This window comes from Platichthys flesus, chromosome 3 (genome assembly GCF_949316205.1).
Source record: "Platichthys flesus chromosome 3, fPlaFle2.1, whole genome shotgun sequence".
NCBI lineage: Eukaryota > Metazoa > Chordata > Actinopteri > Pleuronectiformes > Pleuronectidae > Platichthys > Platichthys flesus.
Window position 1 is genome coordinate 18,225,035 of NC_084947.1, and position 14,649 is coordinate 18,239,683.

At 42.0% G+C, this 14,649-nt stretch overlaps 2 protein-coding genes across 2 annotated transcripts; one reads left to right on the top strand and one right to left on the bottom strand.

Annotated features, from left to right (window-relative positions):
- Window positions 1-2,777: 2,777 nt before the first annotated feature.
- On the top strand, window positions 2,778-7,411 carry LOC133939992 (cytochrome P450 1A1). The gene is made up of 7 exons (XM_062381608.1): window positions 2,778-3,047; window positions 3,137-3,757; window positions 4,633-4,756; window positions 4,873-4,962; window positions 6,306-6,429; window positions 6,772-6,858; window positions 6,979-7,411. Exons 1-7 carry the CDS (start codon window positions 2,778-2,780, stop codon window positions 7,259-7,261), a joined length of 1,599 nt encoding a protein of 532 aa, XP_062237592.1. The 3' UTR covers window positions 7,262-7,411.
- Window positions 7,412-7,497: 86 nt separating this feature from the next.
- On the bottom strand, window positions 7,498-13,305 carry si:dkey-96l17.6 (uncharacterized). Its single transcript, XM_062381859.1, has 10 exons — window positions 13,227-13,305; window positions 12,957-13,149; window positions 12,531-12,711; window positions 12,186-12,423; window positions 11,490-11,650; window positions 11,314-11,418; window positions 10,899-10,996; window positions 10,739-10,817; window positions 10,148-10,222; window positions 7,498-8,001 (listed from the first exon to the last, which is right to left on the bottom strand). The coding sequence occupies exons 1-9, from the start codon at window positions 13,264-13,266 to the stop codon at window positions 10,172-10,174; spliced, it is 1,146 nt and encodes a 381-aa protein (XP_062237843.1). The 5' UTR covers window positions 13,267-13,305; the 3' UTR covers window positions 7,498-8,001; window positions 10,148-10,171.
- Between the last annotated feature and the right edge of the window lie 1,344 nt (window positions 13,306-14,649).

Consider the following 14,649-nt stretch of genomic DNA (forward strand, 5'->3'; position numbering starts at 1 on the left):
CCTACAAAAAGCCTCCTCCCTCGCTAACAAAAAACAAAGGACTATCTAAAGGTGAAGGGTTGATTGAAGATGGGGACCAGGTGTGGTGATTGTATTATTGGCACCAGCTGAGATGAGCAGCCATGATGCTTCTTCCTCTAGCCACTTCAGATGCGTCCTGCCCGAGAGCTCCCCCTTCCGGTCCCTGCAGGCATCACCATTCACCCAGGAGGAGAAGACAAAAAAACACAAAACAGAACACAATACATGTACACATACAGAACATAAAGAGCATGGTTCGTAACAAGGACGATTCTCCCTCTGTATCCTGGAGACCAGTCTTCTTCTGTGGTTCTTCTGAACATCTAAATGCTTTTACTACCATCTAGCGTGCGGGTTATAATTCGTTTTCAGGAGTTTTGTATCTCCCCAACAATACCATTTCATACTGTTTAGAGCCACACATGCGCGCACTCTCTCTCTCTCTCTCTCTCTCTCTCTCTCTCTCTCTCTCGCTCTCTTTCTCTCTCTCTCTCTCACACACACAGACACACACACACACACACAGACACACACACACACTAGCACATATTGTGTTGAAACAATAAGGAAAATATAGAGATTGGTTTGCTGCCTGCACCTGAGTTTACAGAGCTCAGGTGCTGACTGATTGGAGAGCGGTAAGTGTGTCAAAGACATTCAATTATAGGTTCAAGCATGGATACAAAAAATAGCAGAGCACTGGGGTCAACAAAACCAAAGGCCATATAGAGAAAATGTAAGCAGGGTCATTGATCTGTCGGGAAAAACACAACATGCCTGTTCCTGAGGGCTTGTGCATGTGATGATGTACATATCATGCAGGGCCGGCCCTGGCAATGTTGGCGCCCTAGGTGAGATTTCAAATTGGCGCCCCCCAACATACACACGCAAACTTTCATGCATCCCATTCAGTTCTTTTTTTTGAATCCATTCTCACATTTCGTAATTCACACTTGGCCTCCAGAAAGTTTGTGCATATGCACAGACAAGTGATCCAAAGCTGTTTCTCAAGACATAGCACACTTACACTTTGACAAGTGGATGTTTTATTAAAACTATTTCAGATAATTGAATGTCTACTGATGCATGTTGAAATGATTTAATTCTTTGCTTTGGGTTTTTAAGCTATATTAGGATGAAGGTGTAAACAGAGACAGTTTCTCTGTTTGAGAAGGAAATTCTCTTCTTCTAATTTATCTAAATTCTTCTAATAGACCTGTAGTTTATCTACTTGACGGTTAGTTATGTACGAGTCTTTTGACAGCTCATGTGTTTGGAATACCATCGCTCATGTGTTTGAAGTATCCACCATCGCTACAACTGTGTACCCATCATCCATGTTGTGTTGTGAACAACTTTGAAGGAAGTTTTCTCCTGTAAGTACAAAACTGCATATCAAAAGCAGCATAAAATGACATGGGCACAGGATAATTTATCCATCTACTTATAGCGATTTGTTCCTCACCAAAATCCACAGGCGGGGTGGCCTAGTAGGTAGAGTGATCGCTCTTCAACCAGAGGGTTGTGGGTTTGACTCCCCCTCTTTCTCATCTTCATGCTGGCAATATTATGAACTCTTTATATTTGCAGGAATTCACCTTTTAATGCTAACGACCGAAATAGACGTCATAGTCGCACGAAGTACACTCCCCCATAGATCTATGCACTCCCTCACCACCACTCGACCCTCCCATAGATGGACCAACCCACTTTTTTGACAGTCTATTGGTGTCCGGCCGCCATTTCATTCTTGTAAGCCTTAGGAACACTTGGATAAGCTAACTAGCAGCATGAATCGAATTCGACAACCGAGATGCTCAGTGGTCGACTGCACAAATGTCTTCATGTGACTCCAGCTTCAGAAGACACAAGATTGAGATGGATTGAGTTCATTTATGATGGCAACGTTCCTGCAAGAGTTGGCAAATATCTGTTAGTGTGCGCTAACCACTTTGAATCGGACTATTTTATCAACCTGGGCCAATATAATGCCGGATATAGTCCCTCTCGGCATTTTGCGCCCTAGGCAACCGCCTATGTCGCCAGTACCAGGAGCCACCCCTGATATCATGTGTGAAATCATATCAGCACTATCACATCTATATGTAGCCTGAAACAAAACCACAGTCAAAGTGCAGGGGACATGAAGTCAAGCCAAACAGATAGAGACCGCCCCCTTGTGACACAATAGGAAAATTACACTGTTCATAAAAATGAGGATTGGGAGAAATGGGGTGTTCGTGTTATGAAAGGTTCCAGTCGGCGGTAAATGGGTCGATGCGGTCACTGGCTGACCTGAGGCCTGGGCCAAGTTTCTCGCTATGCCTGCTTCCCTATTGTGAGCGGACAGCAGCTCCCTCTGCAGGGGGCCCGATCGCTGCTCAAAGGGATGTCCCGGACTGTGAGCCACTCTCACTAAAACTGATTTCCCCAGGATCAGACCTCAGACTCCTGCCTGTCATTTTGTCTCTGCTTTGCTCTCTGTTGTTTGGTTCTGACTACCGTTTGACACCAAATTTACAGAGGACTCTACATGGTGAGTTTTATTACAAAATTGATTCCGATATTTCTGTTTTTTCTTTCTTTGTCTATTTCTTTTGCTTTCATCCTTCTTTCCACGGAATACTTTTGTATCTTTTGTGGAAAATTTCTCTCAACATTTTCAAACTAATTGAATGTTGGTCTCTTTTATCTCTGAAACATACGTTTTCACTTATATCCTCTATGTCTCAGTATTTTGCAGTTTACCAAGCAAGATGAAACTGACGTTTGGGATTCTGCCCATCAAGGAGAACCCATGCACTTCTATTTCTAGTGTCACTGTCGGTCTGTGTCTTCTCACCCTCCTCCTGATGGCCCTCAGGGGCCGAAAGAGCCACCAACACAACCCCCAGTCGGACCACACTAAATATCCTCCTCCTCCTGGCCCCACACCGTGGCCCCTTGTCGGTAACCTGCTCCAGATGGGGGACCAGATTCATCTTTCTCTAACACTTCTGAGGCTCCAATATGGTGATGTTTTCAAGGTATATAGAGTTAAATGTGCGAAACATTTAAGATGGTCTAATGATGAGGTATTTGCTCATTCTATCATGTGATCATTCCTGTAACTCAGATACATCTGGGCTCCTTGACTGTTGTGGTCCTGAGCGGATACTCCACCATCAGACAGGCACTGGTCCGACAGGGGGATGCTTTTGCAGGGCGGCCTGACCTTTTCACCTTTTCTGCTGTGGCCAACGGGACCAGTATGACCTTCAGTGAGAAGTACGGACCGGCCTGGATGCTCCACAAGAAGCTGTGCAAGAACGCCCTCAGGTCTTTCTCCCAGACTGAGCCCAGGGGGTCTGGTGCCACCTGCCTGCTGGAGGAGCATGTCTGTGCTGAGGCTGCTGAGATGGTGGAGGTGCTTCGGGAGCAGGTTGCTGCTAAAAGGGAAATGGGCCAAGATGTGACGGGCATAGATCCAGTGATACCCTTGGTAACCTCAGTGGCAAATGTTGTGTGTGCCCTCTGCTTTGGGAAAAGGTATGACTACAATGATAAGGAGTTTCTCACTATTGTCCACATCAACAATGAGGTCCTGAGGATCTTTGCAGCAGGAAATCTGGCCGATTTTTTCCCTGTGTTTCGTTACTTTCCGAGTCCATCTCTGAGGAAGATGGTGCAGCACATTCAGAGGATGAATGGATTCATGGAGAGGAGCATTGAGGAGCACATCAACACCTTTAATAGGGTAAGGAGACCCGTAGACTCACTGGTGGACCATCATTTATATCAGTTAAGAAGGAGGATAATGCAAAAGAAATACATGATTACACATAGATGCAGCTACAGCAAAGTCAACATTATTGTTTTGCACAGACAGACATTACTGCATTTCTTGAAGAACAAAATCAGCTTCTGAGTGTTTCAGGACAAATCACATATTTTGAGTGATGATTGTCAGACACCACACAGAAGAATACATGAGTGAAGCCAAAATGTGAAGTTTTGAAGGACACACAACAGAAAATGTATAGTTCTAAGAAAAGTACAAACATATCTCATGAATATCAAGACCAAGGCACCATAATGAGAGGTTTAATATTACTGTTGGGATGGTTTGTATCTTGACCCATGTCAATGTATTGCAAGGTGATCACAAAATACTAAAATCATATATTCAGGACAGTCTCATGTTGTGGATAACGTAATGCAAAGTGTTATTTTCTTTTTATCTGTCGCACTAATTTGCTGCCCACTATTTAATCTATCATTGCACTCATGCAGTAGTAGTTGTGAGTGCGACCACAGCCAAAAAAATAACAAACAAGTTCCCTGGGACGGACCTTTGTTCTTGTGCAGAGTGGATGAAATGTTCGCACACACTCTAATTAGGAATTGGCAACCCAGTGGAAGACACGCGTCGTACCATAACTGATTATACTGTCTCTTCCCTGATTATTGCCTTTAAAATTTAAACCACCATTTCTACACAATCACATTCACCCTGTTGTTAGCAAAGATAGCTTGATGCTTCGGCGATGGTGATGATTACAAAAATTATTCAATTTCCTGTCATATTGTGTCTGTGTATGTGAATGTGTGTGTGTGTGTGTGTGATTGCAGAACTGTATCCGGGATATTACAGACGCTCTGATTGCACTTTGTGAGGACAGGGAGGAAAATAAGGAAACGTCTGTGCTCTCCAACTCTCAGATCATTCACACTGTTGTAGACATCTTTGGAGCAGGTTGGAAGCAGCACATTCATCGATGACAAACAGTGACAATGACACGGAATGGATTGTACTGATCGAAACCATTGATCTATTTTCATTGCAGTAGTGTTCTTTGTTATTTTCTGAAGGATTTGACACCATCATTGCTGGTTTACAGTGGAGCCTGTTGTACCTCATCAAGTTTCCTGACGTCCAGGACAGAATCCAGCAGGAGATAGGTACTGTCTTGTGTTTTGATATTGTATATTAAGAATAATATAACATTATTGATGCATAGCTAATGAGAAGATTATTGTGGCTGGGAGTTTATTGGTGATACCAAACTAGTAGACATAAAGAAAATAAAATCAGAATAGTGAGGTTTTAAAGACCTAATCATGTGAAAATGCATCTAATTCTAGCTAGTGTATCATCATCACAGGAGGAGCCTGCCACAGAAGTCTAATAGGAAGTGTCACACATCAACATTTTAGGCAAAATCACTGTAACAAAAAAACAAAACAATGTGCGGACCCGGTAGCCCTCCCCGCGCAGGCAGAATCTGACAGCCACGAGAGAAACTCACAAAAGATCAATCCAATTTGCTGATGCCAGAGCTACTTTTGAAGTCTGCTGACAGAAGTGCTGCTGTCTTCTGTTCCGAGGCACGTTGCGTTTTTCACAGAGGGGAGGTGGGATGGGTTGGAGGGGGGCACACTTAGAGAAGAACCGGGCTGAATCGGGAAAAGAGAGCGAGAGAGAGAGAGAGAGAGAGGGAGGGAGAGAGAAGGGCGGCACGAACAGCCAGAGAAAGACAGACAAAAAGGTTAGAGAGTTGAACCAGACCAACACAAAGACGGTAACACGCAAGGCATTGAACACATGTCGACTCAAACTCTTCACCTACTGTACGTTTCACTTTATTAAGTTTCAATTAATACAATGAATTGACTGAGAAGCTTTCCCTCTATTCTTTAAAGCAGTTTCTCCACTTTAATGGAAACCTATTAGTGAATTAAAACGAGCAACATTGATTTGAAAGATGAGCATATTTATGTCTTTGTAATTGTGAAGTGCGTTTTCATGAAAAGATAGAAACTCAAATAAGACAACACAACTCAGTCCTTTCTCTCAGTATTGAACTGAGCTGCAGCTACGTTTTACATACAAGAACTTGTGACCAAATTAAAACGAAAGATCATGCCGTCATGTCAGATGAAATAATCAGCTGTAGAGGGATTTGATGTCATTGCAGACCCCAGCTTCAATAGCTCTCAACCTGCATCGTAGCTGAGGGGTTGTAATGTGTCCAGTTTATGTTGCAACAACCTGTGGTGACTTGAATAAATATATATAAAAATGTGTCAGTGTTAATACTTATTGCATATCCATAAGATTACGATGTGTATTACTATTTCGAAAGCATTCTATCTTGCAGTGAAATGTCTATTTGTGATGTTTCATTGCTCAACATTCACCAACAAAGTTAAAAAATCCCTCAGAAATCTGTTGTTTTAAAGTTTGTGCAAACACTCACCAGTTCCCTACATTTGAAACTTACAGGAGTTCTTCTCTCTTGCAGATGACCACATAGGCACAGCCAGACTGCCCAGGTTTTCAGATAAGACTGAGATGCCTTTCACGGAGGCGTTCATATATGAAGTGTTTCGTCATGCTTCCTACATCCCTTTCACCATACCTCACTGGTAAGACAGACGTTTTGTGTACAGTAAAGATATGTATGTCTGCAATGCATGCTATGTTGTTTAGCAGGATTGCACAAACCTACTAAACCCATTTCTGTACAATTTTGTGGAGGGGTGGGACAAGACCCAAGGAAGGACACATGGAATTTTGGTATGGATATAAATCAGGGGCAGATCCAGGAATCTTTTTCTTTAACATTGTGAGTTAGGGTGTGTTTCAACATTTCCTGGTTCTTGAGTGTGCACAATTTAGTGCAGATCCAAATAAAAAACAGGATCTAATGAATTTAAGGGATCATCATAAGGGAGCTGATGAGACGTTCACGCTTTCCGTTCTTTTAGCACCACAAGAAACATCACCCTGAATGGATATTTCATTCCTAAAGACACATGTGTCTTCATCAACCAGTATCAAGTCAATCATGATGCGTGAGTAGCCACAAGCAATCATCACTTAATCGTGACTTTGGATTTAACATGACACTGTATGGTGTGAATTATAAGAAATGGTGCACATTACTGGTCTTCATATTTCTCCCTCTGTCCCAGTGATCAATGGGGTGACCCGGACGCGTTTCGCCCTGAACGATTCCTGGGTCCGTCAGGACTCCTCAACAAGGAGCTGACGGAGAAGGTTCTCATCTTTGGCATGGGGAAGAGACGCTGTCTCGGGGATGGATTTGCTCGCTTGGAGATGTTTGTGTTTCTCACCACACTGCTCCACGGGCTGCAGATTGAAAATGTCCCGGGGCAGGAGCTGGATCTCAGCACTGACTTTGGTCTGACGATGAAACCACGTCCATACTGTTTCACCATCTCCTCCAGGTTTTAGATCTTCAAAACCCCAGATAATGCTCTGTGTGGACGTTTTGGAATATCACAAATACTAATTATTTTGTATCCGCCACTGTTTTTTGGCAAACCTTCATCACACCTCAGAAATACAACACCTCCCTCTATTCATAGATTGGAATATTTGTTTTGGCAAAGGTGGTCAAAACAATCAGCACAAAGATGAATTATACCATATATATCAATCTTTATGTAAGACATTGAAAAATAGACATTAATATCATTTAATACAAACTAACTTCATGTATTGAACTCAATATTAAACGGCTGAGGGTCATTCAAAGTGCGTCTGGGCCTATATTCTGAAAGGGTGGGTAAAGTCCCTCTGCCTTCCTGTCCCACCACATTAAAAATTAAACTAGCTGAAAACAGACACTCATTAAAAGTCTTTATCTTCAGATATTAGTTACAGTTAAACACTGAGGGAGGGAGAGAGAGGCTGTTTCAGATTGATGATCATCGCTCCAGGCCTCAAACTGTGTTCACGCAGGGTTCATCCTCACCCTCACTCGCCCTCTTCTTCCCCTCCTCGCCTCCTCTCTTCCATCTCCTCCTCATCACTTGCATTCTCTATCATCTGCTCATCCCATTCGTGTCCTTGTCTTCGACCCGTCTTCAACCCCCATCCCTTCAATGGATCCTCCTCCTTTTTAATGTCGCTCGGAGGGACGCAGAGCCGAGCTAACTCGTCCCACTTCCATAGTCTCCTCCAGTGGCTGCCTGGGGAAAAGTGTAGAAAAGTGTATATTAAGACATTTTTAACCTCCTCCTCCTCCTCTCCCATCAGCACTGTGACCTCCCACACACTCAGATTAGATATAGTCCCAGACGTCTTTGAGTGAAATAAAGAGGACAGCGAAGCGTGAAATTAGGCGGTTCTATTTTCATAAGATAAATGTAAAGAAGCATAGCAGTTTGAACAAATGGGGTTGTTGGGCACAATCCTTGTGGCGAACTTTATCCTTAAAATTAAAGTTTGAAAGTTACGTCCACAGCAACTCTGGGTTAAACTTTTGGGGAAGTCTACTGAGTGTTCTTATACTTTTCCAACAGATTCATACCTGTACCTGACAAAGGCCTTAAGACCACTCGAACAATAGTCTGTCCAAAGGATTCAAACTTGCAAACCTCTTATCTCCACCAGCCTCTATAGCCAGGAAAAGGTGTTAAATTGACTAAAAATTGTCTAAGATTTTAAAAGTAACAAAAAACGTATAATTGGATGCCTGACCTTTAAAGTGCAGAGTGAGCTGGCAGTACGCAGATTAATTTGCTGTAGAAGATTAATTTCATGTTTATAGACTCTGTTTATGGGTGTTTGAATAAGAGGGAGTAGATATGTAAATTCAAGACTTTTCTTTCTTGTTTTTAACACATTCATTGCAAGGACCAATTCATTTGTTGTGTGCTATCATGTCTGTCAGAGCCATTCAATTATTTATTACTGCAAACATGTTGAATGACCTCTTGACAGGATGAACTCACATCAACTGCTTCTCCTCATTAGAGTTGATAATGACAAGATACTTTTATTATGTATATTTTAAAGGGGAAACTACTTAAAATGAGTGAAATTAATGCAAATCATAACCAGTGAGTTATATGTTCACTAAAAACAGTATAGACCTATAGCCTCTAACAATATCTTTTTGTGATGCAAATTTTGCTCAAAAGCATCCTGTTGCAGTGACAGCTCCCCTGTTGTATGAAGTCATCAATCACAGCTGAGCTGTGGGTGGTCATGTATACGAACCATTGACCGTGAATTGGTTCGTGTGGATTGATTAAACAAACACAGCCAGAGGATGAGACCACGGCCTCAGCCCTCAATGTGCTTACTGCAGCACTGTGTGTCTTTGTCCCTCACTTTGTTCCCATCCACAGTCTGGTTTAAACTATCGCCCTCATTAAAGAATAACAAATCACATGAGAACATGCACTGCACAACCTCTGATCTAAAGCACCCAATAAAACACAGCACACAAAGCTATAGGAATCATGGCTTTAACATGGCGTAACAACGAAAAGCACTTGCTGGGCCCGCGGTATATATTAAAAGTGCTGAACAATTGCGATTAGGCCCAAGAAGACAAAAGACAGCCTACTTATAGAAACTTATAGCACTTTCTGTTTGAAGCCTTGGATTTGCTCTGACAGTTTTAGTCAGACACAAGGCCTCTATTGTGAGAAAAACAAACCAATAAGCAGCAGAATGAATCATCATGGAAAGATGAATGAATCATCTTTCCATGACTTTAAATCATATAATTGCCTCAAGAAACAGTAGCATATACACATGTTGGAAAATTAATTATTGACGGCCTGACCTACTTCTTTAATGTAATAACCTTATAACAAAAAAATCGTCCACTGTCAATGTTGGCACATTTTACGCAGCGTTTACCTTTTGTCATAAAGCTCTAATTTTAGTTTACCATAAAAAGAAAGCACATAACAAAGGCCTTTGCGTGTGTGAGAGCGTCTGTTCCCAGCTGGGACCTGACCCTGCAAATATATATAAGTCATTGGCCCTGGAAACTTAACCTCTCAGGTTCTAATGGGCTACTAACTCATTGCAGTTTACCCCACACAATAGAAGGCACACTGAATGACTAACTGACTTCCTATTTGCCTATTCAGTTACACGTGGGGCCCCATATTGTGGGGGCCTCATTCTATAGACCTGGCAGCTAGCACCCATCAACAAACTGCACGCAATCCCATGAATGTGCCCGATAGTGATGTCAACCGTCCCGCGATGCACGTGACTAAATATCATGTTAAAATTGTAAAAAAAATGCGTCCTCGTTCCTAAGAAGCGACGAATAAAAGACACAAGAAAGACGATCCAATCCAACCACTTCACTGCAATGTTGTAGAGTAGTAGAGGTCAGACATCCTCCTCCTCCGCAGTCTGTCCCGACCTCAGCTTCATGATCACCTGGCAGAAATAACGGATAAAGAAAACAGAAATAAATTGTTTTAAAAATGTATTTGTGCATTGCCAAGAAGTGCAGAGCTGTTTTGTGGGAATCTGTTTCACATCTCCCCATAACTGAACTTTTTGGGGCAATTAATAACTGCATTCCACTTTAAACTAATTCACACAAACCTTAAGAAAATAACTATAAAGCCTTTTTGAAAATCCTGAAGCCCTATTGGACCTGTATTGACACATTACAGACACCTATATCAGGTCTGATATAAAAATGTAACCAGAACACACTCTTGGTCGTCAGAGTAAGCTATAGGATTACTAACATTGCCTCTTGTTTATTCATTAATGTTGTTCCCATTCATATATTATTTTTTTTTTTCTTCCATTCTACCTTCACGTCTACCTTCTCCTTTTGAAAAAGCTCCTACTGTTGTTTGTGGGTCAGGGGATCAGGAGCCATGTTATGTTTTTTTTTGAGAATTTGAGAATAAAATAATAAAAAAGAAAACCACGCTGTACCTCTTTCAGCTGGATGATCTCTTTGCTCTCCACGTTTCTCTGAGCATTGTTGGTTATGGCCTTCACTCTTGTTGCGTAACTGGAGGGTTCAGGAGGATCAGGTGTTATTTGTGAACATGACAGATAAATGAGAGGAAGACCCTCTCTCTGTGATTCGTACATGAGGGATGTGAGAGTCTCATCGACGTTGCACTCTGAGGGAGAAATGTTGACGATCATCAGGGTTTTGGCATTACCGCCCAGCGAGTCCTGCATCACCTGAGGGAGAGGACACTGAATTAGCAACTTAATGCTCACTGCTACAGTCTTTGTCAATTGTGTACATTTCATATCAGTTAATATCAATGATTGAAATAATTTTCATGTTAAATGTAACATTTTTATTTCCTTTATGTTTTACTTCTCTTCTTTATGAGCAGACAATGCAAAAAACTTACTGTATACTCTTCCTATCTTTTTGCACAATGCATAAGCAATATATTGATTTATATTAATCTTTTATTATATTGCTGTTGATGGAAATTATATTACGATAATTATTCATTGGTTCTGAATTCACAAGTTTTTGAGTTAACCTGTGTCAGCTTGCTGTTCCTGTACGGCACATGGGGCAGCTCCGCAGACAGGGCTGAGATCACATCACCCAGGGCGCTGAGAGACTTGTTAATGGAGTTAGCCTCCTGCAGAGGAGTAGAGCATTGTAAGAGACCCTTAGAAATGTCACTTGTTGGGCCATAAGGTTTGAGCGCACCTTCAGCTGGTGGTCCTTGGCGCCAGTCTTGGCTGCTCTCTCACTGCCTGCCAGGTCCACCAGGCTCAGCTTCCCAGTGCTCACGCTCCCATTGGTCAGATTCCTGCTCTCCACCATGATGCCAACAATGAGATGGGAGCGAGAACTCTCCACATTCATTTCTTGGAAAAAATAAACCATAACATAGGAGTATGGATTTTTAGGGCCCCAACAAACAACTATTTTCAGTAAATAATAAATCTTCAGAATTTTGTACATACATTTAATAAAATATTTGAAATGCTTCTTGAAATCTCAACTACAGATCAACACACCAACTGTCAACATTATGGACGATCAACAAATCAAATGATCATCTAATCATTTAAGCTAAAGTCAAGTTTCTGGTGAAAGACATTGCATAATTACAGATAAATACACATAATTCTAATTCCTATTTCTTCCTCAGAACTTCTAAGTGTGTGAGCCTTATATAAACTTGCCAGTACCCACTGTCAATCGACTTTATTTGTTACTGTTGTTTATAACGTTGTAACTGGATTTACAGTGTTGTTGCTCTGCCACTCAATGTCCATTCTGGTAATGATGTACTGAGCTGATGTTCCCTCACACTGACTGTAACTAACACGATTAATCCAAACCATTTAGCAGGGCCCTGTTTGAACTAGGCAGCATGGCACGGTACAGGGAACTCACTGGTGGCAGAGATGTGTCGGTTGGTGCAGGCCTGCTGGAACAGAGCATAGAGCTCCTGGGCACTGGAAGCCTCCTTTGTCTCTGCGCCTTGGGCGAACACAACCCCCTTTCTGTTCCTCTTGATTTCCACTCGCCTGGCCTGGCCATGGGACTGGGGCAGGGCATGGGCCTCACCAGCAAGGCTCACAAAGAGGTCCTGCAACCTGTCGTTGTACAGCTCGAGCATATAGGCCGAAACCTAAGGTATAAGGAAGCACATGAAGGAGGTGGAGGGCATGGACAGAGACTAAAAGGTGATGTGAGGTTCTCTAAGATCTTTTCTCCCAGTGGGATCCTGTCCGTCACCTTGTAGTCAAACCTGGTGCTGTTCTCTCTGATGATTTCAAAAATGGCATGAAAAGATCTCGGCAAGATCCCTGGGTTCTTCTGCTCTTTGTCGCCCACCATGGTGAAGGTCTTCCCTGAACCTGTCTGGCCATATGCAAAGATGCAGACGTTGTAACCATCGATGGCTGACTGGATCAGTCTGTGGGGGGAAAAAATATTCGGAACTACTTAGCTGAGAGCATTAAATCTGTAGTTTTAGGGCTTACACGCCCCTCTCGGGGGGGGGGGGGTTTCCATTAATCTGCATCATTAATATTACATTCATTTCAGGATCAATTTTTAAAGTTTTTGGTGGAGAAACACATTTGGTGCCCATTGTATGTGCTTAATGGTAAATTTGGGAACTGCATAAGTTCCTGCTTTAGAAGTAATCTTTCCCCTCACCTGTTGGTGTCATGAAACAAATCTTCCTGAGATGTTTCGGCACAGAACACCTTGTCAAACTGAAACTCCCTAGGCCCTCGAGCGGTTTCCACCTTCACAGAGAACTCATCGACTTTATCCACAACCACAGCCTCGCCCTGTGCAGCCTCGATTCGGCTCGGTGGCCGAATCCGACACAACACTCGGATTTTACCTGAGGGGAAAAGCAAAACGTGAAACCTTGATAATCTTAAAAATTATTAGGTTTAAAACTTATATTTGTTTCTGTACCTTTCATATCTTCCACCATATTGTAATACTTCATCCTCATTGTCCTTTCTGATGAGTAGTTCTCAATTATTTTCTTATTCTCTTCTTTCATTTGCTTGAGCTTTGGAGAAGAGAATATGAAAATGCAAATATATCAAAAATTCCTTTCAGTTAAATTTCAGTTGGATATTAAAAAAAATTACATTGGAAAGGTCAGAGTGTTGATTCACTGACAACTATACAACTAGAGACACTCAAGTGCACCTCCACCAAGGTCCAACAGTCCCCTCATGAAACCACATTTAAATTCACTACATCTAGAATGTCTATTTGGATCTGCACCAAATGATATGAGCTCATGAATACAAGAATATGAATTCTCATCAAAATCCATGAAATATAATCCAAACCGTTATATTATAGGGTTATGTATGATACTTCATTATTCAAGATTAAAATCATGTCTTAAATTGACACCAGCTTGACACCAGTGGAAGCTGGAATTTCACTACTGACATTACAGAGGGAAGAGGCCCGTCTCTTCCTGTTGTTTAATGCACTGCACGGCAGCTGGGAGATTATCATCAGCCCTGAGGTCTGGTGTCAGCAGAGACCTGTCTGATTAAAGAAACACAACCTGATCCTGCATCAAGACAAGCTGCTGCCCAACCGTCTTCACTCCCTCTGGGGTTCGGATGGTCCCTTGTCCCAAAATGTCCTCCAGCTCTGAGACTGCATCACAATCTGAGTAAAACAATTGTTTAAACTTAAAACCACTGATATAACAGGTGCACCTCATACTCAGTAACACAAACATACAGCTGTAGTAAGTGATGCATTACATTACAGTACATGTTGAAATGAAGTATCATAAGTCACCAAGAGTGTGCGCCTCTTTACCCAAAATAGAAGCATAAAGAAGTATATAATGCCAAAAAGCATAATTTCAATCTCCAAAATCCAGGTGATAAACAAAGGCCCCACTGTGCAGACACATATCAGTTGTGCAAATCTCTATCCTATAGCAGGCAAATCATACACAAACATTTAGTCTTTTATAGAATTAAAAAGGTTTCGGCAGAAAGGTTTGTTGTTGCTGTCTCCAGTATGTAGAATATAAGGGGATTCTCATAAAAGTAATTGCCATGGACTAATGTAATCAGCTGTTCCTGAGGGGCCGCCTCTCAGATCGAGGCCCCAGATCACTACCTGCTTTGCTAACTCTTACTGGTACTAAGTAACATTTTCAGTGGATTGAAGCTGTTTATTTACCGTTTGTTTCGGGGCTCTCTCCAGTTCTGATGCAGTCTAAAGCCATTTGAGAGACCTCGTACTCCCTCACACTGTCTTGGAGCAAAGACAAACTTGATTCATACGCGCTTGACCTGTAATGTGGAAGAAAATAATTTGAATAATAATTAGGCTGGCTATTCCAACAAACACA

Coding starts and splice junctions, on each gene's coding strand:
- si:dkey-96l17.6 (XM_062381859.1), bottom strand. CDS start 13,266: ATGAGGATGAAGTATTACAATATGGTGGAAGATATGAAAG. Junction 12,712..12,956: donor TTGTTTCATGACACCAACAG/GTGAGGGGAAAG, acceptor TTCCCCCCACAG/ACTGATCCAGTCAGCCATCG. Junction 10,997..11,313: donor GGAACAGCAAGCTGACACAG/GTTAACTCAAAA, acceptor CCTCTCCCTCAG/GTGATGCAGGACTCGCTGGG.
- LOC133939992 (XM_062381608.1), top strand. CDS start 2,778: ATGAAACTGACGTTTGGGATTCTGCCCATCAAGGAGAACCCATGCACT. Junction 4,757..4,872: donor TGTAGACATCTTTGGAGCAG/GTTGGAAGCAGC, acceptor TATTTTCTGAAG/GATTTGACACCATCATTGCT. Junction 6,430..6,771: donor CCTTTCACCATACCTCACTG/GTAAGACAGACG, acceptor CCGTTCTTTTAG/CACCACAAGAAACATCACCC.